Genomic DNA, 26,117 nt, shown 5'->3' with positions numbered 1-26,117 from the left:
GTAAACATGAAAAAAAGCTAAGAAAACACAAGCGATCGCCACAGCGGCCTGCCTTTGGCTAGTCACGTGAGACGCACCACTATGTCATAATGGGACCATCTCGATTCTCGCTTGCGGAAGTAGCCGGGCACCGAGGATTCTGCTCTTATAAATGTGGTTCGGCTTCCGATTTTTCTAAATCTTTCGGTGGATCTGACAGGAATGTGTCCAGAGGACCTTTGTCGTGACAAAGTATATGTTCCAGCCGTTGGCAAAGTAGAAAAATGACCCCCTGCAGTAATAAGGGCAGACACAAGAAGCCGCTTGCGCCGACGTGACATGGCCGGCTTCATACGTTCAGGAACGTGCTCACTGCAACTTTTTGCAACATAAAACATTGACAATAAACGGAGTGCTTAAGTCACATAAATCTTGCCATCAGAAAGCACTACTCATTGACTGTTTAGTGCTTCACAAGCCCGAAGCTAATTTTTAAAGCGAGATAACTGTGCAAATAAAAAGAAAAGAAAAAAAAAAAGAAGAAAACTGGAGTTGACAAGTTTAACAGATACCAAAAATTACAACATTAAGAACCCGTGGGGAATGTGGTTCTGTTGCATATTCGGAGGCTCAAGACTTCGAAAAAAAGGTTTTACTCCTAATAAAACGTGTGTGGGTTAACAGAAATATGCCCCAAAAATGTAAAACAAATAAGAAAAAAAAAAAAGGCTTTTGTTTTAATGATAATCTAAACTTAAAATAATTTTTAAATGTTCCCTGAGGTAATTTATTTCTTAATATGAAAAAGCAATAAATAGATTAATTTTATATTATGTACAGAGCAATGATACCTAATCTCCATGGTGTTAAATTATATGTGATACTTCAAAAACTCTACTCGAAAAAAAAAAAAAAAATGACCAAGTTTAGGGCATAATTGTCTATAGACCCATGTTTTGGCATATTTTTCAAAACTCATTGTGAATAACAAAAATTGTATCGCAGGACAACACTGACGTATGCTAGACACAGATCATTCTGAAAAAGATTCACATCTCTACCATGAATGGTTTTGGAGAGAGTGAGATTCAAATATGGCACACACGGAAATTGTCAAAATATCTTAATCCTTCCCCACTCCTTCAGGATTTTATTTCTTTAAAACGAAGCATGTAAAATCATGTAAATTAAAAATACTTTTTTTTATGCACTCTATGCAATATGACATATAAAAGTATGATAAAAAAAATAGAGAATTATAATGTACCTTACTGCCTGAAACTGAATGAAACTGCCCTGATATAACAGTAAACATTTCAACTTACAGTGCTGTGAAAGGAAGACAACAGGATTTTCAGAGCCATTATTCTGGGGGGCAGTTTTACCCGTTTACTCTTCACTTAAGTGAACTAGTAGTCACGTCTCCAACTGTGGTGACATACCTTCTTAAAATGATTCAGCAGAATTTACTTGGGAGGACTCATAAGGGGGGTGGGGAGTTCTTTGTCTTGAGAGGCATCAGGTCCCTCAAGATGAATTCAAGTGTCTCAAGGGCTAAGGATCGTGTTGTTTTCTCCACAGCCCCTTCCAAGATGAGGTCCCGCAGGTGAACGAGGAATGCCTCAACTTCGTCAGGGTTGTGCTTCATCAGAAAGGCTCCCTTGGCTCTGATCTGAAAGAAAAGAACACCCCTATAAGTTGAACTGTGATGTCAATAAACATTCCAATAACTTGAACCGAACTGCGATCAAATAGCGAAGAAACTTCATTGCTCAGAATCCTGAGATTGGAGAGGTAAAAATAAAGTGCAAACTTTGTGTTACAGTGCCCATTTTTCAGTCTCTTCCCAAGTCTGAGGGTTTTGAACCATGCCACAGTCAAACTTGCTTGCCAATATACTCCTAATGTACAGTCGACTCTCGATAATTCAGTTTCTTTATTCCACTTTTCGGTTAGTTCGAAGCAGGGGTGTGGTCCAAGCAATTATACATACGAGTCTATGGAAGAAAATGAGCAGTAATTCGAAGGTTAACCTTTGCAACTGGCTAATTCGAAGGATTTGTTAACGTGATCGAGAATCCCGGCAACTCTAAGAGCATGAAAAAGCTTTGCAATTATGCTGACGAAGTTTAAATTGCACCTGTGCACACTTTAATGCTTTATCTACAGTTTGCACGGTCGAGATAAAGAGGGATCGAGCACAGCGTGCGAATAAACTGCAAGGTGGCCAAGCCAATTAAGCAGCCAAGCCACGCCAAGCGAAGCGAAGCCAGCATGGTTGTGGGCGCACGCATCATGGCATTGTTCTCACAAAAGTTACAGAAGCGAGCGCGGCCGCACGGCACGTACGACCAACAAAGCTTGGTTTGAGGCATTACCCAATCCTACGATATGTTTTGTCTATCGAACATATTGATGTCAAGAAAGATGCCGTGGTCTGTATTCCACTTTTGGACAGTGACATTATGCAAGTGGTTAAGCCAAGGAATGATCACATTGCTTTTTGCGCTGAGTGGCAGAGTGCCGCTGATGATTTCTTTGGCAAAAAAACTGCTGCAGGCACCATAAGAAGGGTTTGCAATTTCCAGAGCATATTTAACACTGCACACCTTTGTTGGCAGAATACCGCACATCTCTCTTAGCTGAGGCAAGCAAAAATCAAGTTCTTCTGGTGAGTAGTACCAAATAAAAAATTAACAGATTGAATGTTTTTTTTTAAATTCAAATATGTTTATTTTGAAGCATTTTGCTGTCCCTGTGAGCTTCGAATTATCCAGAGTTGACTGTCTATTACTTATTTCCAGCAAAAATCAAATACGGTCAAGTTCCTGCTTGTATCAGTAAGAACCTCATGCCTTTGTGTATTACAGCTACCGATAACATGCCCAGGTGACAACTGAACTTTCATCTGTGTTTCCAAGATTGTGCCTGTGGAGGCTACGGCTAGTGAAATTACAGCCCACTTGGTTAGGGTTAGCAGGAGCAGGGATGTCGGGGAGAGCTCACAGTTGAACCCAGGGGGTAGCCAAGGAATTCACAACCCTCCCCACTTAGTCAAACCTACATAAACCTAAGGAGTTAGCCATTTTTCATGGTTCACTCCCTAGCCCCCCTCCCCCTACAAATTTTTTGGATGCACCGCTGACTCTAATCGAGTGAGCATGCTAAAAAAAATGATTCTCTCTGTTTAGAGTAAAGGCTAGAACATATCAACAAAAAATCCCCTAAGAATTGCACGAAATTCGGATCACGACAAAACAGTTCCACACCATTCAAAAATTGTTTCCCACATGGCTCAGAAATTGCAAAAGTGCATCTAACAAAACAATATTATGGTACACGAGCTGTAAATACCCTTACTTCTGGAAAACACAGCAGAAAGAATTCCGCATATTCCAAATTTAGAGAGATCTTTCGCACATGCATTCCGTCCTTCGCAAGTACAGCATTGGCAAAGTGGCTTGCTTACCAATCTCAGGCAGTGCTTTGTGAAATACTGCTCCCGGCTTTGCAGCATATACTCGAGGCACTTCCAGACTGGCACCCGAAGAGGCTTCAAGGGAAGTCCGTTGATCAGGTAGCGGCTGTAGAACTCGCAGAGGAATATAGTACTGCACAGGACACTGTTCGGAGACGATTTGGCCTTCTCTTCAAATCCTGTAAAAGCAAAACAAGTGGCACTATAAGGGGTTGGTAAACACCTCGCCTCTGCTTATTTGATAGCAATAACAACAAAGAATGGAGGCAATAAAATCACAAGCAATGAACAACAGGGATGAGCTAAATATGGCCCCAAGTTGTTCGCAACCGCAGCTCACTGTTTGCCCTCTTGCGGACGAACGAAAAACCAGAGGAGTGGGACGGTGGCAGAGACGGGACTATCGGTGTTGCGGCTGCTGTTACCTCATGGTTCTGGTCAATGCGTTCACGCATCGTGCAGTTTTAACAGAAACAGCGAGTGCATTAAAATAGGAATTGTTTTGTTCCGCTTCGCAACTTTTGACCAAAACCAACGGCAGCGAACAGGTGCAAGAGAAAATTCTAAAGAATCTATACCCGTCTCTTCTACCATCTTGTGACCACCACCCTGCCATCTATAGGGCATTGGAGCTGCGAACAGGGTCCGACGTCCAAATTCTTCCTTTAGGCACAAACAGCGAGGATATCGATACTCTGTTTACTCTTTTGACATAGAACTATGTCTTTCTCTGCACTTAGAAAGGGGTGCAAAGTTGGGAGATCGATGTCACGAAAGTGGCGTCACACAAATAAATCCGGAGCGCCGACCGATTTGCTTCGCAGCACCCGCCCGACGGTGTACCGTGCCTGCTGCCGAGAACCGCGCATGTGCATCCTTTTAATGTGATTGCATTCTTTAGCTAACCCTGCCCTGCCCCCCCCCCCCCCCCCCCCCCCTCTCCCTCCCAGATTTCTTGAACTTTCTGGCCTCCTAATTTTTTTTTTTTTTTTTTCAGCTCACATTCTTACACTTTTTTGCATTCGCACCCTCTTCGAAAGACCTGATGACCTTGATGTTGTCCTAGATGTCATCCTTGGGGTCATCCTAGAAGTTGTCCTAGAGGTCATCGTTAGGGATGCCGCAAACTTTTTTCGAATCGAAGTTTCGATGATCGAATCAAGCGATTCGACAGGTTCGAAAGATTTCGAATTTTCGAACTTATTAAACTAAGAAGTTCGACGCTTTTCGAATTTTCGAACTTATTACGCTGCAAAATTCGAGGCTTGTCGAACTTTCGAACTTGATACACTAAAAAATTCTATGATTTTCGAACTTACGAACTTCTTGCACTAAAAAGTTCTAACCTTTTCGAACTTCCTACGCTAAGAAATTAAATGATTTTCGAACTTATTAATCTAAAGAATTCGAAAACCGTCGAACTCTCGATTCCTGAAAAGTCAAAAGTTCGACGAACTTCAAACTTTTAGGGTAATAGTTCGATGTTCACTGAACTTCGAAAGACCGGCAGGCGGTTTCATTTGGATTCAAGCAGTGAGATACATTCATAATTTTTTTTCTTCGCAATTTTACACGAGGTGCCGCCTTCCCGGCGAAAGACAATGCCGTTTATTTCAATCATCTGGCATGCTTGGTTTTAGAAAAATAGATTCCCGAAGGAGTGAGGAAGGACGACGGGTTTTTGACAATTGTCGTTTGTGCCATATTTGAAGCGCGCTATAGACAATTGCAAGCATGGCGCCACAAGTGGTGTCCCATGCGTGCAAGCGCGTGCAAGGCGCGGGTGAACGTAGCTTTGGCACGCTCGTAATCGCACGGGCGTGCCTGCTCGAGCAGAGACATGGCGGTGGCCAGTCGCCCAGCTTGCAATCGTCTATAGCCAAAGCTGTTTATGGTAGAGATGTTAAACTTTTTAAGAATGATCTATATATAGCCTAGGTGAGTGTCGTCTTAAGATATGATTATTGTTGTTCAAGATGAGTTTCGAATCAATAACCAATCAATAATGAATCAATAATGTTAAACTTTTTAAGAATGATCTATACATAGCCTAGGTGAGTGTCGTCTTAAGATATGATTATTGTTGTTCAAGACGAGTTTCGAATCAATATCCAAACATGTACCTACGGACAATTATGCCCTAAACTTGGTAATTTCTGTTGCCTACATTGTTTGGGGTATCACATTTAAATTAACACCAGAGACAGTACACATCATTACCATCTGCAAATTACAAAATAATGTATTTATTGCTTTTTTTCCGTTGAGGAATAAATTACCTCATGGAAAAAGATTTCTAAAATTGTTCAAATTCAGCGCGTCATAAAAAAAAAAAAGTTTTTTTCTTATTTTACGTTTTTGGGACGTGTTTCTTTTGGCCTGTACACATTTTGGTAGGAGAAACTTGTTTCATAGTTCTGGGCCTCTGAATATGCAAGAATACAACACTTCCGGCGGGTTCTTGATAGTTTCTTTTTCTCCAGCTTTTTATTTTTGCATTTATTGTTATGTTTATTTATTGATTATTTTTTACCAATGGCACAGTTATTTAGGTCGAAAAGACATAGCTTTGAACTTTCGAGCCACCGAGGATGTGACGAGTAGTGCCTCCTGACAACGAGTTTCTAAAGGCCTGTTAACACATGCAGCGGAGCGCAACAAGCATAGCGCTGACCTCGTGTTAAGCACGTGCCGACGGGAGCGTTCACCAGCTCCCGTCGGCACTATCACACTTTGTATCACACCGTCAAAACTGTTGCTCATGGCATACGATAAGTACCTGAAGGCACGTGAGCCGTGTTACATCAGCGCTTCACTGCATGTGAGAACCGACCTTAACAATGACCATCTACGCGATCTTTTATGCAGTGAAGAGCGACAGTAGCTATACATATGCAGAAATAATTTCAGATTGAAATAAGCTCGACCATGCCCTCTTTCCCCGTATTGTTTTCTTTAACAGTCCGAAATATCTGGGGGGGGGGGGGGGGGGGGGGGAGGGAGAGACTGGAGCCCCCCCCTCGTTTTTCCTCTTCCAGTGATGTGATTGGCCGAAGCCGTTTTGGAGCACCTTTTGGAGCAGCCAAAACGGTGTTTTGGAGCAGCAAAAGTGGCCTTTGGAGCAGGTAGAAGAGTGTTTTGGAGCAACAAAAGTTGCATTTGGAGCAGCCAGAACAGTGTTTCGGAGCAGCAAAAGTGGTTTTTGGAGCAGATATCCTTAGAAAAATAAAAATATTTGTTTTAAGTGCTGGACGAAGAAAGGGCACTTCACTCGCCGCGATAAACAAATTATGGTCAAGTTCAACCACCTGGGTGTCTTTCAACATGTAACTGAAATGCCAATGACATGACACATTTTGCAATGCTTCAGTTAAATTATACATATATATGTACCGCTATTGATAAATAAGAACCAAACTGCACATATTAAAATTTTATTGAAAATGAACACGTTATTAGTAAATAAGCTGGTCTATTAGTAAATATGCTAGTAGGTTGACCTACCGTAGTTATATAATAAATGGAAGCAGTCTCCGACTGATGAAACACGTAACTGCTGCAGTGTAATGCGAAATTGTACACAAGACAAAGGAGCTTTTCTTTTTTCTTTTCGAAACTTTTTAGTACAAGGCTGCTGCAAGCCTCGCTTTGCCTTTAACTAGTAATGAATTCCCACTTTCAATGTCTCCAAAGAGACATTGAGACATCCCACAAGTGAACAGTGCTGTGGCCGTTGCCGAGCGATTCCGAAAAACGGCTTGCCACCGTTTAACTGGTTCTTGACGTGCCAGATTTTCGTCAAAAGTAAGCAAACGTAAAACAATGGGTTGCAAGTGTCCCGGCTGGTGCCTCTGTCGTGCAGTCATGTTCGCATGCACATGAGGGCAACTTCGGCAGGCTTGCATTTGCACGTGCTTCGTCGCGCGAGCGGAGATGGCTGTTCGATCGAAACAGACACCATGCCACTCCGCTCCGTCGCCAACTGGTTCCCAAAATTGTATGAAAAATGGAATTGTCCAGCATACGACAAAAAACAGTCCAGCGGCAAGTGCTTGCCAGGCTGGCAGGCGAGGTACAAGCTAAACACACAGAGAAAAAGAACCTGAACGAGTCAGGTCAAAACAATACATCGCGAGTCAGGGTCAAAAATGTACTTGGAGCGCTTTGTACAACGACTGAAGCACTGAAGCGTCAACACACGCCCACGTCTATCGTTGAAATTGTTTTTAAAAAGACGCGAGACGAGACCACGGTGTAGACGAGACACATGAACGACGAGCGCGTGAAACGAGAGGTGGCGGGAAAAACTATACCGGATGGACGATTGATACAGGGTACTTTTTGTTGGGCGGCCGCTTGCGCTACCTAGCTCATGCATGCTAAGTTACGGTACTCAGTTTAGTTTCGGTTTTGAAAGACGACCAAAATTCATCTTTTGGCGCAGGCTTGGCGCAGTTCACCCATATTTTGGCAAAATGTAGCAGGATGTAGCAGGGTTCGCCCCTTGGCGCAGTTTGGCGCAAATGGCGCAGCAATCACATCACTGCTCTTCCGACGCCACTGGTATGGTAGAACGCTCCTCGACCTCAAGTTGCGTCAGCTTCTGTGCTTTTTGCTCGGCGTTTCTTTCGCCCCAGAAAATAAAACAGGCGAGCTGGTGTATGTTGATCATGATGCAAAATCCCGAGACTGGGAATGAAATTTGCAAGAAATAGTGTAAGAAGAAAGAAAAAAGGGGACAGGACAACGTCTCAAACTCAGCTGAGTTGAGTTTGAGACTTTGTCCTGAGCTGAGTTTTCAGCTGAGTTGAGTTTGAGACGTTGTCCAGTCCCCTTTTTTTCTGTCTTCTTACACTTTTTCTTTCAAATTTCATTCCCAGTCTCAGGATTTTGCATCATGTACAAACTAAACTTACTATATGCCAGCGTCACTCGGGCGGCGTTCGATCAGACTACTACCAGCGTGCAAGGGGGTAGGGGGGCAGTTTGCCAGGTCGCTTCAAGGTTTTTATGAGCCTCAACCTCCTGCCCACCCCTGGCCGTTTCGAACTTGATGAGTATTGTTAAACAGTGCGTTTGTAGGATCACTACTCCGTAATGCACATTAATGACCACCCCGGGCTTGCGGTCACAATTACTGATCTATTGTTACAGGTCACTGCACTGGCAAATATTCCAGCACATCCGGGGCACTCGTCGTCTCCATTTAATTGCCTGACCAACTTCGCGCAGTCTAAATATCACAACCAAACTGTTCTAAACCTGATTTCGTGAAAACCAGTGAGGCGTGAAAACATTATTTGAAACTGAAACTGTGGCGGAACATGAAAACCGGACTTCGAACTTTGCACACTTGGACTTCAAAAAAATCAGAAACCTTCGAAGATTTTTTTTTTTTTTTGGGGGGGAATTTAGCTTTAAAAGAGAATCGAAACCTTCAAAATTTATGTAGAAAGAAATTCAAAACCTTTGAATTAATCGAACTTTATGTCTTTAAAAATTCGAAACGTTCGAATTTTAGATCCAAAGAAATTCGAAACATTCGAATCTCTTGAATTTCAAATTAGGGAAGTTCGAAATCTTCGAATTTGTCGAACCTCAAGTAAACAAATATTTGAACCCGAACTTTTAGAAACCGTGAAAGCTTCAAACTTTTCGAAATCGAAACCCCACGCTTTTGGAAAGTTGCGAATTTTTCGAATTCAAACCTCACTACGGTCGAAAATATTGAAACCTTTCGAAATCGAACACCCAGTTCGGTTTGAAAATATCGAAACCTTTCGAAATCGAACATCCAGTTCGGTTCGAAAATATTGAAACCTTTCGAAATCGAACTTAGGGTGCTTTGCAGCATCCCTAGTTATCGTAGTAGTCGTCCTCTAGGGCATCATCCTCGACGTTGTCCTTAAGATTGCCCTAGAGGTTGTCCTTGAGATCGCCCTAGAGGTCGTCCGTCCTAGATGTTGTGGGGATTGTGATCCCTCAACATTCTGTTCCGTCAGTGTTTTGGCGCGCTGACGTAGCGAGAGGTGGCGCTGATCACCACAGTGAGTGGCTTCCTCCTCTCCCCCTTTGGGGCGATTTTTGTTACGAACCCCCGCAGAAAGGAGATCGATGTGTCGCTCCTTGATTGGTCCCTTCGCCCCCGCGGTTATCTTAAAGCCAGTGGTCAGCGAGATCTCGGCTCTCTTCTTCCTGGGATTCGGCGGCGGCGACAAAGGGGAACTGTCCGGCGCACCAATGAGCGTTTACCCCGTCCCTTGTACCTTTGTGAATGACCGTTCGGCCGTGGGCGATCTCCACACCAACGGCGTTCACCAGCTGATAGCCACTGTCTTCTTGTTATTTGCTTTGTATGGTAAATAAACAGAGATTATCACCGTGACCAACGAGACTGGTGTCTGATTGCACTCTACGAGCAGCATGCCATGCGAGTACGAACCCGCTTCGCGGTAGAGCGTCTCGTCGCGAACGTGGTACTCCTCAAAGCAGTGGCCCTAAGGAGAACCACAACGTCTTTGATGTCATCTTCTAGGACGTCGTCTTAGTTGTCGTCCTTGAGGTTGTCCTAGACGAATGCTATCGTAATTCATAGACAACCAACACTAGTGGTTTCTGCAGCAATTTCTCATCTGCTGGCTTGCTCACTTCAACGCGACACACTCCTGTCTGAAATTGCAATAGACGCCTCTTCGGCAGCCGTGATTCCACAATCTTTGCTCATCGCTCTGAACAGCGGTCTAGCTCGCATCCTCTGCGGCACGGGAAGTTCACGTGACTATCATGTGCGTTGGCAAAGTGCAAACCCCCACCCCCACTCCCCTCCCCTCCCCTCCCTTCCTTCCTCCCCCCCCCCCCCCCCCCCCCCCATTTAAATTTCTTGTGCCACCCACACATACCTAGTTCAACAGAAATTTATGCAGGATAGTACACCTGTACACTGACCAATTCTTTTCTGTGATTAGACGAAGACAGATCTTTGAATTAAACATAGTCTGCACCATATCAATACATAGATCTTACTATCACATTTGAACATTCTCTGGATCTTGTAATGTACTAAGATTTCTTTGTACATCACAGTAAAGCCACTTTGCAAGGTGCTCACTGTTCTGTGAGTAATGAGGGACATTAGAAATGATCAGTAGACAAAATAAATACATTTTCTGTAATATGTGATTCAAATCCTGAATGAGAGATGAGGGACATTAAAGGGTTATTGAAATAAAAATTAAAATATACCTCTCACGTTCCGAAATAAGGTAGACATGATCAACAATATCTGCTAAAGATAATTGCACACTTATATCTTGAACAAATGGCTATATTTTTTGTTCTAAATAGCCGATCTTAGCAAGCGCTCGAAGAGCAGCCGTCGAAGAGCGCGATGCATCTTGTGAGATCTGGTGCCTTCAGCGCGTTCGTGGCGTCAACGTTTCCTTTCATGGGCAAGGCTACAGCGAGCCTGACATGCTTAAGAGCTTCGCCACTTTGCCGCATCAGTGCAACTCAACCTAGCAGGTTGATATTCCCGAGAACTGGTTGGACGACACGTAGACATGTGCGCAGACGAAGTGAGTCACGTGCGCCCCAAAACTACACTAACTCCTCCTCCTCTTGGCCTCCCCTCCTCTCCCCATCTTCCTTTCTATTCCCCAGCCACAGAAGTTGAATGGGCACGGGGGAGAAGGGAAATCTGGTTTAGCCAAGTTTGACACCCTACACGTGCTCGGAGCCATACTACCGCGGAGCAGCGCTGCTTTATTGAGGAAGGTCAACGTGTTGACATTCCAAGTACCGTATTTAAACGATTGTAAGTTGACCCCCCATATTGCACATAAAAAAAAAAAAAAGCTTTAGATGCACATTTTACAGCGAACACGTGAGAACGGCAAAGTACCTGTTCCGAAAGCCCAGCCTCCAACACGCGATCGCTGCTTTCTGGCCTGCTTTGGCTGCGCATGCACGCACGAGGTGCATGAGATGGCCAGGCGTTATCGAAACTAGGAAGGTCACGCTGAAAGCGGGACAACTGAAGCTGCTCCCTGTAGTTCTTACTCCGTCCGTGACTAGACTATGACTCGTCCGCACTGGTGATGTCAGTCCTGTCTTCATCACTACTACATTTTCGAAGCACATCGTCGGCGTCGTCCTGCGAAATCTCGCACTTCGCAAATGACAGGATGAACCGCATCGTCCGCGCTTGCTCGGCGATTGCGTTGGACGTCACGGGTAGGGACCGATTGCGCACTTTTGCGGCGTACGTTGCAAGCCTGACCTCCAACTCCGGAAGGCATCCTTACCTATCCCGACTTTAGCCTACAGAAGGCTCTTCGGTTGCCGTCACCGTTTAAGATCCCGCGCCACTGCAGACTCCACTGGAGCATCACCCGCTCCAACGAGTCGAACTTGCGTCCAACAGCGTAGTTGTTGGTTGCTTCTGAGTGAAGAATGGCCATAAACGACCGCCAAAAACCTAAACTTACCGGATGACACATGTCAATACAAAAAAACATAGTTAGTGCTCCAGCATGATCTCGACTCTATCAAACGATGCGTGACCGTGAACCGTGCGAAAAACCGAAAAACTGCGAAGAGAAGCCGCGGTGGCCGCGGGGTGAGTGAGCCGTGAGGCTGTTCCAGCGGCCTCCGGAGTGGCTCTTACAAGAAGTGCCGCCACCCCCCGGGAGTCGGGCGCACCGTGCGCTGTTCACCGCGGTGTATTCGGGCTAGTTTGCAAATCGCTATCAATAATACTCATTTGCGCAAATAAAGAAATAATTAATTTGTACAATGAGCACATACAATAGTGCAATGCTAGAGGTACAGTGGCTGAACTCGTAACAAGCCGGGGTGTTCATGATATTGCGATTGTTTCGTTTTTGCCGGCGGTGGAATGCTTTGGTTCGATTATAAGTCGACCCCCCACTTCAGATTTTCAAAAATTGAAAAAAGGGTTGACCTACATTCATGTAAATACGGTAGTGTCAGGAACATACACCAGGTGAACTTTGCTAATAGTTTTAAACAAAGTTCTGGTGTCCTTCTGAACAAAAAATTAGTGCCTTTGTTGTGTCGACACAACATAGTTGACATATAGACACTAAAAGAGGCACTAGAATTTCATTTCAGTACCTCGTTAAAGATGACCAACAGACAACAGATTGATATCTTTTCTATCAAAGCATTTGAAAAAAAATTGCTGGATTAGTTTTCTGACAAGTAGTAATTATGTTTCCTTCTTGATTCTTTTTTTTATTATTGCAGCAGAGTAATTAGAATGATTCAATGTATAACTTAGTGTGTCATGTATCTTTGTAAATGTTATTGTATCCTCTCCTGCAATAACCTGCAAAAATTGGCAATAATTGAACTAAATAAAAAAAAAAGGTCAAGAGAATAAATTGATTTTTCTAAAATATTTGACGGATGAACAGCATGTTCACCTTTGTTCATTCATTCAGAATTGTCAAAAAGATTTAGGATGGCTAGGGAAAGGGTACCTGATATAGCGATTGGCAGTCAAAATGTCCACGAGCTTTCAAACCGGTAGAACATTGTCTTGGCTCCAGCACAAACAGCTATTTAAAAATGATCAGACTCAAGCTTGCCAAGTGTTCTACTTTCATGAAATCTGAGAACGAAAGTCGTCACCTTCAAAGTCTGTCTGCATTCGTGACAGGATCTTGGACCTCAGCTTGGAGCTTCCAACTTCCAAATCCGCCAACTGCACCGCAATCACGCTGGCCACCTCAGCCTGATCTGGGCCCAGCTGACCGAGATCATAGATGCATTCGGCAGCATGGTCAGCATCCTCGTCTGTCTTGATCTGACCACGCAACGAGGTCAGGTGTTTGGTAAAAACGGTGTCGGAGGCTTGCAGGTACTTGAAGTGCTGACAGAGCTTTTTGATTTCATCATTTTCCTGGAAGGATAACAAGACAAGATGATGGCATTAAAGGAAGATCTTCTGAATTGTTTTAGTATTTCTAAAATTCACGTGGTAATTCTCCTAAACACTGATCAAAGGGGAGGAGAGAACAGTTGATTACACAAAGTTTAATAGGGGAGCAGACCGATAGTGAGCATGAACTCAAAAATGTGTGGGAAGAGATGCTCTCAGGGCACCCTCGGGGAATACTATAGGCTAGAAGTGTATTTTATGGGACCATATCTTTTTCCAATGCAGTATGACAGCCACATTGTTGATAATTTGCTGGCTACAAGCACTGGAGAGTCTTAGATATCTAGAAATTTGCCATGTTGTGGTGAATTGTCTTGGGTGAAAAAATTGAAAGAGGCAATTGCAGGGTGGCCTTAAACTAACTAGCGGTTGTGCCTTCACAGATATATGTTGGTCCCTCTGGAGCCACCTTGCTCCCAGTTGCCAAAGGCCCTCCAGACAATACTTTTATTACTGTGGATATACCACACTCTGAGAAAGAACTTGATATTATTGAACTAAAAATATTTCCTTGTTGACAAAAAGTTTATATTGCTATTTTGGCAGCATTTTTCTCCAATATGTTGCTTATTTTAGCGTACCTTCGGTCATGGTAAGTATTTAAGGTTTAGTTTGTTGTGTTTGTCAATGGGAGCATTCTTATTTATACGTAATCCATTCTTAATGATAAAAGGGCAAAAACGCAGGCAAGCTGTGAATGTCTTCCATACTGCAACCCGAGACACAGAAAGGAATTAAAGAAAATGGACATACACACAGACCGTCTTGAACTCGGCACATTCTTTATCAGGTAAGTCGAGCTGAGGTACTTTTCGCCATCAAAGATAACGGCGTAGGACATAGAAATCAAAACCAATGTAAAAGCTATTTGCAGTGCAGCATTTGCAGAACCTGCAGTCAATGTGTTTTTCTGTGTTGTTGTTTTTACTGTGTTGTACGGATATAAGTGCTTCTAAGTAATAATGGGACCACATGCTTTCTGATAGGCGCTTCTTGCCTTACTACAGTCCTGCAATCCTTTAGAGTTGAATATTGCTAATTCATTTTACAACCTTGCTTTTACATACAGATTAGTACCTCCTTACTGTTTGTAGCAACCTCCTTCCTAAAGTCAACAAAGGAATGAAAGAACACCTGACTATAGCCTCACCTTGATGACTAACTTTACAAAACCTCATTCTTCAAGCCCAGGAACTTCCCCGCACAGGGACAAGGAGGATAGGCCAACACATCTTCAAGAGCTTGCAATACCCATTATTCCTTTCAAAAGTCTCGTGTGCAACCCTCCTTTTTAGCAAGACCAGAATTTACTCCTATACTCGGCGACTTTTCTTGGCAATGCAGTGGAGGGTACAGACATGCGTTCCCTATCCCATTTTGAGTGCTGGAAAAGGCTGTGCGCGGGCTCTCCTCAACTTCCACTGCATTGCCAAGAAAAGCTGTCACCGAGTGTTGTTTGGTTCACCAGCTGTTGCATTCATTAATACGGAATGTCAGAATTTTATAACTTAGAAAAGATTGTTACGGTAGACTTTTGAGAGAAAAAAAAAGTGATTTGCAAGCCCTGGAAAATATGTCAGCCAACTTTCCTTGTCCTTGGGTGAGGAAGTTTCTGGGTTTGAAGACTGGGACTTGGTGAAGTTAGTCGTCAAGCTCAGAATGTGGCCAGAGGTGCTTCTTTTGTGGTTATGTTTTGGGGTAATAAAGCTTTGGGTCCATTCCTTGGTTGACCTCAGTGCTAGCTGGTATCGACCTGTATGAAAAAAAAAAGGTTTTGAAATAAAAAATTAGTTACCAGTTTGAGACAATGTGCATGTGTGTCAGTTTTTGCCTTATTTCTTTCTTGTCGTGGGTTGAAGGATGGCAATCCATTTTTCATCTATGCCCACTTGGGCACATCCATATTCCAGTTTGATGTTCAATTGAACACATATCGCTAGAGATGACTCAGATGAACAATTTGATTTTTTCGGCGTAAAACTCCTTTCTAAAATGACTTAGAAGAGCTGGCATTAACTGAAATAAACAAAAATTTGCCGAGAAATTTTCGCTATCTCGGAAGCCAGAGACATGACTTGACTACCCTATATGTCAGTTCCATCAAGACACTTTGCCGGCGTCGCCGACGCTCGAACCCTCGTCAAACACAAAATGACAGCGGCATAAGCAAGGATCCAGGCTTGAAGAGGTGTGGAGGCATCAGCTAATGGTGAATTCCAGTGGTAGATCCGAAGCGCTTTCCAAAATCCGCGATGGAGGCAATATTCCGCTCCGTAAAACCCGCTCCGAATCGACGAGCATTTTTGGAGCGACCCGCCGATTCGCCCGAAACAGTCGGCCATTCAAAATGGCCGCTGTTTAGACTTGACAAGCCGACCGACGCCTCAGCTGACTGAGCTTTCAGGCGACCAGTCACAACTGTCACTGTTTAGCTGCAGAAATAGCATGCGACACAGGGCAGGCAAAAATGTCCGTACCGTGAAGCCCGTATCACAAATAATGACAAAGACGTCCGCGTTCGCCAAAGTCAAATACCTTTCGGCCACCACAAAGCGGCATCCATGCACAGCGATCGCCATCGGTGGAATTCAGGTTGATGGTAAGACTTGAGTAAACACAAAGAGGTAACAAACCATCACTTGCACGGTCGTTGCCTAATCTGTTCTTGCTTTATTGAACGAGAAAACGCCAGCGACATGCAGTGTAAAAAGGTAAACAATCGTTGGCTGCAGAAAGAACAGGCCTAACCTTGTGTCTGCCTCTGGATTTTCCGTCGTTCTTTTTCTCGTTCTTCCTCTCACAATCACAGATTTCAGCGCTTACGATTTACTACGCTTCAGTCCCGGCCTTGTATCCCTGATCTATGTTCGAGCATTCGAGCCGTCACAATCCCGCGTAAACAACCGACCCATCCCAACAGATCCAACTCGACAGCTCGTTGGGCCCGACCGGTCCGGCAACTTCGCCGGACATGTGCACTGTCGAGTTAAAAAGGAAATGACGTAGTGTGCTCAGTCAACTTCCGCAAAGATCCCTGATGGTGAATTTCGCTCACAGATCTCGAGTGCTCCAAACGCGCTCCATTTCGAGCGCACATATTCTGCTCGCAGATTTGGCTCGAGTTGGTCATCTATGCAGTCATGGGCACGTTACCAGTAAAAAGTAACAGTGTTACAGTTACAGTTACCTAGGGAGGAAAAGCAACTGTTACAGTTACCGGTTTCAAAAAGTAATGCGTTACAGTTACAGTTACTGCAAAAGCAGTAATGCCGTTGGGAAAAGTAACTCTGTTACAGTTACCGGCTTCAAAAAGTAACGTTACAGTTACTGCAAAAGCAGTAATGCCGTTACTTTCTTGTTACAGTACAAAAATTGGACCCAATATATCACAAACCAAAACAGTATTGTTTTACTTGTTACACTATAGAGAGAGGAAAGGTAAACTGAGAAATTAGAAAAATTTAAACCCGAAGGAAGTTTCTTTTTTGTGTCATTCGCCGTTTCAGCATTTTGATGTGCATAACTTTTTTGCAATAATTGCTATAACTTAGAATCAACTGTTTTTCAAAATTGCCATCGGCACGCATCAGTGAGCGTTTTCGTTCCTTTTTCACTCCGAAACGAATGAGGACACAGATGGTCACATAATTACCTTATAGGATATATTCGGAAGCAGACCTAAACATAGCAGGTCAAACAGCTTCGAAAGAATATAAAGGGAAAGGAGACAAGGTGAGGCCTTCTGGCACTCTACGAGTGTACGACGACCACCGCGGCATCTGTGTCCGAAACGCCAGCTGCGGAAGACCAGACCGCACGCATCAAAAAACAGCTCTCTCTCTCACTTAAGACATGCTTTAAGGGAAATCGCTTCAACTGTAGCACTGTATAGATTCCCCAACAAAATGTCCTTCCATTGGGGTGTTTCTTGAGGCTATCGACGAAAAAGACAATTACACTCGAACCTTGCCTTTGTGTTTACTCGAGCGGCTCCAAAGAGAATGAATAAGTTAAACAAGCGCCGGCTTTCTGCACAATATGGGGACAGCTTCCTTGAAAACTAATAAGAAAGAGGAAATGGCGAGCGACCGAGTGTAAAAACGACAGCACGGACATATCCGACAAAGGGGAAGGGAGAGGGGGGTAGCGGGAGGGGGTTCGGAAACAGCCCGGACGGAGTACTCGAGATATTCCGCTCAACCACCGATACCCGCAGATGGTCCCCACAAGAAAAGAGTGAGCAGAAGTCGGTGAAACACACATTGTTTGCCGCCCCTACCACCACGGGCGTGCTGCCTCGTCCATCGTCAATTCTCGGTTGTAAGCTAAACCAGACAATTAATTCTTTGTTTGTTTAATGCGTGGCCACGCTTTTCGTTCAATTTTTTTTTTTTTTGTGTGTCAACGAGGAGTGTTGGGGAAAATACTTCAAGATGGGAATTTCACTATGCCCGCAGCAGTAGGTTCTAATTTATATAGTAAAAAAAAGTAACTGTAACAGCCTAAACAGTTACAGTTACCCAATAAAAAAAAGTAGCAGTGGTACTGTTAACAAGTTACCAGTATTAAAAAGAAACACATTATAGGTAAAAGTTACCGAGAAAAAGTAACTAGTAGTTACCGGTAACGCGTTACTAGTAACTAGTTACTGCCCAAGACTGATCCTATGTTCGTAAATCTCTGGCAGCACCCACTCCATGAAGCGCCTCCAACACCGCTGAACTTGCTCCGCGGGATTTCACAGATTTTTCTGGAACTTGACAGAGCGCATAGGTCATTTCCTCTTCAACTCGACAGTGCGCATGCACGGCGAGGTTGGCGAGGTCACCGGACCAGTCAGGCTGATCAGGCTGTCGAATTGGTTTTGTCTGGATGCGTCGTTTGTTTATGCAGGATTGTGACGGCTCTAACGGTTCTACCTCGAGTAGATCAGGGATATAAAGCCGGGACTGGAACATGGTAAATCGTAAGCGCTGACATCTGTGATCGTGAGAGGAAGGATGAGAAAAAGAATGACAAAAAATCCGGAGGCAGACACAAGGTAACGCCTGTTCAGTCTCCAGCCAATGATTGTTTACCTTTTTACACTGCATGCCGCCGGCCTTTCTTCATGCATGCAATAAAGCAAGAACAGATTAGGCAACGACCGTGCATGTGATAGTTTGTTACCTCTTTGTGTTTATTCAAGTCTTACCAGCAATCTGAACTCCACTGATGGCGATCGTTGTGCGTGCCCTGCCGCTTCGAGGCGGCGAAAAGGTATGTGAAGGTGGCGAATGCGGACGTTTTCCTCGTTATTTGTGATACGGGCTCCACGGTAAGGATATTTTTGCCCGGCCTGTGTTGCGTGTTATTTCTGCAGCTAAACAGTGACAGTTGCCACTGGTCACCGGAAAGATCAGTCAGCTGAGGCGTTGGTGGGCTTGCAAAGTTCAAGCAGAGGCCTTTTTGAACGGCCGAGGGGGAGGGGGGGGGGGGGGGGGGGGGTCGCTCCGACAATGCGAGTTTATCTTTCCCTCGTCGATTCGGAGCGGGTCCCACGGAGCGGAATTTTGTCTCCTTCGCAGATTTTGGAAAGCGCTCCGGATCTACCCGTGGAATTCACCATGAAATCCCGCGGAGCAAATTCGGCGGGGTTGGAGGCTCTCCATGAAGCGGGCGCCGCCAGAGATCTACTAGGGAAGGATGACCAACTCGAGCCAGATCTGCGACCGGAATATGCGCGCTCCAAATGGAGCGCTTTTGGAGCGGTCGAGATCTGCGAGCGTAATTCACCATAAGGTTCGTCTCCATTGCACCCTCATGAACGATCGGAATACGAACAAAGCTGCATCTCATAGGCTCTTTTACAGGCGAGATCCACGAGTCTGTACGTGAGCGAAGCCGAACTCGCAGTGCATGCGACGAGTGGACTGCGCGCCCGGGTGTCGAACTTTCCTCAACCACGGGTTCCGGGTACCGAAATCGACCCAACTATTGTAGGCGTCAGTGCGAGCAATACATTTCAAATGTGCATATAAGCATAATTCGGGAAACATTCATTGATCTTACAGTGTTCATTGTTGGCAATCATCCTTGTCTCTAGGTTGACAGCACACATGTCAACCGGCGAAAGATCACCGCAACAAAGAAAAACAAAACAACTAATCGACGCATAACGTCCATTGGCTGTTACCGTAGAAAGCGGGGGCTGTACTTGTTCCTTTTTGGTGTCGCCTACTTCTGAGTGGCTCTCGTTCTGTGTGGGAACGTCATCTTTCGGTCTTCTCAACTGATGACGGATTTCAGGAAAAGCCGCACGTCCACCTCTTCCGCGACCTGCCATCTTGAATAACGGACAGGTTTCCGATTGGATTGGATTGGATCGACCTAGCAACCTAGCTTTGACCTAAAAAGGAGTGTTATTTTTATTTATATTTAATTATCTGCTACCATTTCCAATTTTTAGGCATAAAATATAAATATTTTGTGTTTTAATACTTTTTTTGTAATATAAAGACAATATCTCAGTTTTTACTGTTTTTAAATACCAATAAAACCGCGGCTTTTAGCAAGCTCCTGGCAACAGCTATCAAAATGGCAGCGCTCAATTTGTCGGTGTTGTTCGCGTTTTTGATGGTTCGGGGGAGCCAAACTAAAATATAATGAGCCTGGCACGATAAAGAATAGCCATGTCGAATATCGTGGAAAAAACAGTAAATTCCCTGCAAACTTATGTGGGCAAAAACATACTTGGAGGAAACTTCTACTTACAGGAAGTACTGTCAGAGATTGCATCTGCACCTTCGAAAGAAGTAAGGTTTTGTTATGATGTCCTTCTGTCATTACGCATTACTTCGGGAGCTCCAGCTACACTAGTGGAGCCTGTACACTGCATAACCCCTACCTTCTTTCAAGGACGAAGATGAGCTTATTGTGAAAAGACTGTCCACTTTGGAGAAGGATATGAAAGAATACACGAAGTCGGTATGTAAGCTCTCCAGGTGCACAGGGCGGTAGTGATGTTTCTGAATGAGTAAAGCTATACGCACTCCGGAGTGCGCTTCGCGCGGAAATGGCTATACGCACTCCTCCGAGAGATCATGCCGCTCGGGCCACCAATTCGAACGGCGCGTGAATCACTGGGGCGCTCGTTAACACAGCCCCCCGCCTGCGTTCACGCCGCTTCGCGGCGACAGTATCGGCTGCTAATTACAAAGCGTAACCAGTACACGCCGCTTCGCGGCGTCCAGCCGGCAATCCAAGCCCCGCTGTCCCCGATCGCACCTCCGGAAAGGGAGTCCATACCATTTAGTTCTGCAAAGTTTCTCGACAACATTCGATTTTTTTTTTTTTTCTGTTCATCGCAAAAAAGGAAATGTCGTAAATATCGCCAAATGCCTCGACAAAACAAAATGTTTGAGAAAAAAAAAAAAAAAAAAAAAGTAGGCCCACCGCGGATCGAACCCGCGTCCACTTGCGTGTGAAGCGGACACCCTAAAGGCACGACCACATTGGCGTCGCGGAGGCCTGCGGCGCGGCGGTCGGCGCTGCCGTTTGCCGACCCAAACCAGTTTTCGGCTTCAACGGCGCGACGTACGGCGCCGCAGAGTCAACCGCTCCGTGCGCGGTTCAAAGCCGGGCGCCGCACGCCGCAGAAGAGAGGAGCCAATGGGAAGTGGCGTAGATAGTGACGTCGCGATGCCATGGCAACGCTCAAGCCGGTCCTCGGCTCGTCTTTCACGTTCCGAAGGACGTGTTTCGCGTCGTCTGCTCTTCCTATTTTCCCCCGATGCCTTCCCCAACGGAGCGGTTCCTTGAAACTGTGCGACTGTTTCCCTTTTTATGTGACAAGACGCAGCCAGACTACCTAGATAAGGACGCTAAGAACAACCACTGGGAAATTATAGGAGAGGAATTCGGAATTACAAGTGAGTTTCTCCGTGGCACTTGTTGCATGTCGTCTGTGTTGTGACGGATGTCGTGTTAATTTGGTGACACTTTCGAAAGTAGCCTTCATCTCTGGCGCGCCGCCGCGGCAGCAAAGCCCCGGCGGCGCGCCAGACCTGTCCTGTCCCGCGGTGTTTCGGTAGAACCAACTCGGCCGGACCCAAAACCTGCGCCTCCTTCCCTTCAGAGCGCGGCGACGTCGCAAGATCAACAACAGGCTAGGATAATCACATTCCCGCTGATCACCAGGTCATTATGGATTCCTACCATGTGTGGCAGCGAGTGCGGAACGGAAGAATGTAACGAAGAGCAGACGACGAAAGAGCGGGACATCCGACGGGAGGCGCGATCGCGGGAACCAGTGCTGTCACGTGACGCCTGCAAAACGGAGGCCAATGTGGACTCCTTGCGTTGGGACGCCGGACGGCGGTGCCGCCCGGCGGCGCCGCCCGGTGGCGCCGTTTACGCTAGTGTGGTCGGGCCTTAACCCCTACGCCATGGCACCGCTTAGAAAACTCGTTGTGTCCACTCTCTTTATACGAGAAAAGCGGAGTGCGTATAGCCATTTCCGTCCGAAGCGCACTCCGGAGTGCGTATAGCTTTACTCTTTCTGAATACTTCTCGTTTCCTACCCACAGGGGCGGATGGAAGCTTGCCTGCTACAAGCAATGTATTTCGAAATGTTAGGTCATCCTACACCATTTGCCTACATGCACGCTGTCAAGTTACTTCAGCAAGGGAACCTGAGGCAGAAATTAATTGGTAAGACATTTGCGTCAGAATAGACTTGGTTTTGGTGAGCGTCTGGCGGCATATTGAGCACGAGGGCAACTCTTTACTACTGTTACGCTTGACAATGTACGCAAACTTTTTCTCTAGGGTACCTCGCTACGTCCGTCTTCCTTCATCCAAACCATGAGCTCACCTTGCTCCTCATAAACAGCATACAGAGGGTATGTGTAGCACTTAATATGCTGCATCAATCCTAGCTTTTACAGTACTTGGGTGAATCACAGCATGTGGGTCCCTCTGCACTGTAAAGGATAGGAACGAAGCAGCACTGTTTGATTCTAACCACTTTTGGTGCACCCTTATAAAAAGAACTTGCTTCACGCCTATTCAGGACCTTTCAAGTAATGTATCCCTGATCGTTGTGATGGCACTGGCAGCAATACCGAAGCTGATCCACAGAGAACTGGCAAGCTCTGTGCACTCTCTTGTTTTGGAGAAAACCTCACATCATAGGTAAGAAAACACAATTGCACTTTGAGACAAGGACAGAGGTACAATACATACATACAATACCAACTACAATGCGCACATAGAATACCAACTCGCCCAACAATCAACAGTTGCCATCACAGGTATTTTTTTTTCCTAGTGCCTATAAAAATAAGACTTTGAGGATTTACACCTAGTGTTAAGCAAGCAGGGTTCAATAGACTTGCTCCCTATTGCAGTACTATCTTTTTATTTTCTGATTGATTAATTTAGTGTGGCACTCAGTTTGTTGATTGACGTTTTAGCGAACGCTTACTTTTCATCGTAAGACACTTTAGCGAATTGTCGGCCGCCGCAAAGCGGTGTTCAGGGGTGGGCCAGGAAGGTTAACAGTTTTGTAATGAGCTGCTGCAGACTGTCGTTGTAAAGCAGTGTGATTGCAGGCGGGGAGGCGGGTTAACATGCACCCCAGTTATTCGCTAAAACATTGAGTCGTTCAAATGACCGCTGTTTGCCAAAAGGGTCATTTGCTCATGTGATATAGACCCATTAATTTATGCTTACCATTTTACTATGCATTGAAAAATGGCTTTCTGCAGGACAGTAAATTGAAATGGTTTCTCCTGATATAGTCAATCATTTACCGGAATACAAAGAATAAACATGAAAACATCACAATGACAATGTTTTCTTTGCAAACGAGCAAAGCATGCAATCCGCAGCAGTAGAGGCTTCTAAGTCAGTGCCAGCATTCTGAAATTCCAACCAGAAATGTAAACGAGATTGGAGTGCCCACTGTAAACCAAAGTATAAATTCCTTAGTCCCCTATACTTCCCAGCACCACCTATTAAACATCCTTGCCATTCTCCACATCATGTTTCGGGGACCGCCCTTGATTGGGCGGAAGTGATGAGGGACCCCATCTGTTGGGGAGAGGGCGTTGTATTGAACGATTGCAATGAGAAAAGGGTAAATGAAGGAAACTGAACGCATGCGAGCCAACTTTGTAGCCTTGAAATAGAAAGTAATCAGCCCTACTAACTCAGGGCACATAGTTTTGTCTATATAGTTTTAAAGGACAATCACCATTGATTAAAAAATAAAAAAAAAAGTTTTAGTGTTTGGCTTGACTGATGGTTGAAGGCTTCAGAGATTCCAAGAAGATCTTCAGGGAGCCCAAAGGGTCCACAAACCCTCATTTGAAAGCAACTGCTCTGCATTATCCAAAAAACTAGAAGATGAAAATCTTAAAAGCCTGTGCAGTGTCTTTTTATGCAAGAAAGAACGCTGTTGTGTTCTATGCTTCAAGGAAGTATACTGGATACCTAGTGCCTGTGAAACATGAAATATGTACTTTAAGTAGTGGCTGGTGTTGTCTGCTCCTATGATCTCTCATCCCCACTCACTTTTCTTGCTGTCGTAAGCAGCTCTGCAGTACGAACAGCTGCACTCATTGCGCTGCAGCACTGCCACTCCGAGTGTGGATCCAGCCAGATCCCTCGAGCGCACCTCGCTGTGCTGGAAAAGGGGCTTGCTGACTCTGACGTCACTGTTGTTGCATCGGCGGCCCGCTGTTTGCAGCTTTGCACAAAGGTACCATCCTCTCTCAAGATTTCTCTCGGGATTACTAGGAATAACTGAGTGATAGTGCATGCCTTCAGTAATAGTAGTAGCGATTCAGAGTGGGGAAGCTTTAGGTTGGTACTTGCTTCACCATCTCTTCTGGCCAGCAGGATGGCAAAATCTAATTCATCATTTTTCAAATTTCCGGTTTTGAGAGTCTTTCGATATGAACTTACGTGACAATGACACGAGCGATTGTGAGCATTCCCCTCAGCAACGAGGCTAAATCCTGTTGTCTCTGTTGAGCTGCGGTTACCTAGACTGCGCTTGCAAAAAGCCATCTTTGTGTCCTTTGTGACATATTTTGCCCTCTAGTTTATACCAAGAAGCTTCTTCCCTTCCCTTCGTAATCTAGTCCTTTGTGTCCTCAACCTTCCTGCAAGGGAGTCTTCAAATCAAGTCACTGACAGGGGACTTCAGTTTTCTTGAAAGTGATTGATAGCTGCCTGCCGGAGATGTGGTGTTCATCTTGGGTGTCAAAATGACCAAAGAAGATTGCACGTTGCTTCTGGATATTTTTGCATTGGGGTTCATCTGCATCATTATGTTCTTTTTGTGTGTTTTGTTTAGAATGAATAGGGAAGTACACAAAAAATTTCTTCTGTATCCTACTCACTGAACCCACTGTATATTACAGCTTTAGCTGCCAGAGTAACAACTTTTGGAAAAGGTGCTAGACATACAACACTTTAGTATCAATGAAAATCCCCATTTTAGTCTTGAAAATCACCATGGCAACCAACTAACTAGTTGCTCAAGTGGATTTTTAATGAATTTGATTGCTCCAATCATTTGAGCCTATGAAGTTTGGGATGTAATATAAAACAAGCTTTGGAAATAAGCCTTTCTTATATCCTTTTGAAATGAACAAGTTAGGATTTCACTCACAATTTTCTTGTTAGTGCTCATTCCTTTTCTTTTTGCTCTGCATGCAGGTACTGTGGTTTCTTTCTCTGTAAAGAGGAAGCATCGCTGAAAGTGTTATGTTAGGACTAATGAAGGATTGTGCATTATATCATGACTTTTGTTTATGCTGTGGTAAAACACATGTGATTTTCATGCCTCTTTATTTTTTGTATTAATCTAATAGCTGGGTTTTCATTATTTTTATTTAAAGCTTTGCAATTCAATTTTAATCATGTGCACTTCTGCACGGTCATAAATTGTTGGGAGGCACCTTGGTCATTTGGGTGTGCAAGGAAGTAATTTGCACACATGTTTTGTCTGCTAATGCTTTATCTTCATTAAAATGGTTTATCTCCCATTTTATAGGTTGAGCCAAACACTACTTCTCACCTGTGCCCATCTTTGTTGAAGTTGCTTGCCCAGCTTAGGCAGAAAACAGTGCACAGTGATTATGAATTTGGAGGCCTCTCGGTGCCTTGGCTGCAGGTGTCCATCCTGAGCACCTTGGGACACATGAGCCTGGACACAGAGCAAGTACTAGCGTGCTACTGTAGCCAAGCATGCACATCTGTTGTCATTCCATCGTGATGGACTCAAAATAGTCATTAGACTTTGTCTCTGATGTGAATTCTTGTGAATGTGACTATTGTTTTTCTTATAGGCAACACAATCAGGTGGCACAAGTGTTGAAAGAGATACTTGACTCGAGAGTAGTCAACCAAACAATTTACTATGGTATGAGTGGTTGATCCTTTGTCACAGTTCCTTTTAGAAGAATTATCTTGTACTATGATGAAATCTTCTCAAAGTGCAGGGTTGGAGTGCCCCAACTCAAAACTGACTATTTGTGCCCCAACTCAAAACTGACTATTTTTTTCCAGCAATAATTTGGGAATGCCTGGGAACAGTAGCTTGTATAATGGATGGCAATGTAGAACTTACAAAGAGCTCAATTTCTTGCATTGCTAAGATGCTTCACTCAAGCAGCACTGACTTGAATTACTCAGGTGGCTATT

The 26,117-nt window shown here is 44.6% G+C and overlaps 2 protein-coding genes across 2 annotated transcripts in view; one reads left to right on the top strand and one right to left on the bottom strand.

Moving 5' to 3' along the window:
- Nucleotides 1-1,089: 1,089 nt before the first annotated feature.
- LOC8038091 (MIF4G domain-containing protein B) lies at nt 1,090-19,764 on the bottom strand. Its single transcript, XM_029986713.2, has 4 exons — nt 19,597-19,764; nt 13,112-13,382; nt 3,449-3,636; nt 1,090-1,651 (listed from the first exon to the last, which is right to left on the bottom strand). Exons 1-4 carry the CDS (start codon nt 19,744-19,746, stop codon nt 1,460-1,462), a joined length of 801 nt encoding a protein of 266 aa, XP_029842573.2. The 5' UTR covers nt 19,747-19,764; the 3' UTR covers nt 1,090-1,459.
- A 229-nt stretch (nt 19,765-19,993) lies between these two features.
- The window catches only part of LOC120850624 (AP-4 complex subunit epsilon-1-like), a 37,967-nt gene continuing 31,843 nt past the window's right edge, over nt 19,994-26,117 (top strand). The window contains exons 1-9 of the mRNA XM_042287283.1: nt 19,994-20,215; nt 20,319-20,387; nt 21,989-22,112; nt 22,230-22,303; nt 22,474-22,595; nt 24,000-24,165; nt 25,468-25,631; nt 25,763-25,836; nt 25,983-26,108. Of these exons, the coding sequence (XP_042143217.1) occupies nt 20,093-20,215; nt 20,319-20,387; nt 21,989-22,112; nt 22,230-22,303; nt 22,474-22,595; nt 24,000-24,165; nt 25,468-25,631; nt 25,763-25,836; nt 25,983-26,108 (1,042 nt within the window). The 5' untranslated portion in view covers nt 19,994-20,092. The remainder of the gene's footprint in view (nt 20,216-20,318; nt 20,388-21,988; nt 22,113-22,229; nt 22,304-22,473; nt 22,596-23,999; nt 24,166-25,467; nt 25,632-25,762; nt 25,837-25,982; nt 26,109-26,117) is intronic.

This window comes from Ixodes scapularis, unplaced genomic scaffold (genome assembly GCF_016920785.2).
Source record: "Ixodes scapularis isolate PalLabHiFi unplaced genomic scaffold, ASM1692078v2 PGA_scaffold0__279_contigs__length_252992795, whole genome shotgun sequence".
In the NCBI taxonomy this organism is placed as follows: Eukaryota; Metazoa; Arthropoda; class Arachnida; order Ixodida; family Ixodidae; genus Ixodes; species Ixodes scapularis.
Note: the sequence above shows the minus strand (reverse complement) of the source record. Positions and strands in the feature narration are given on the sequence as shown.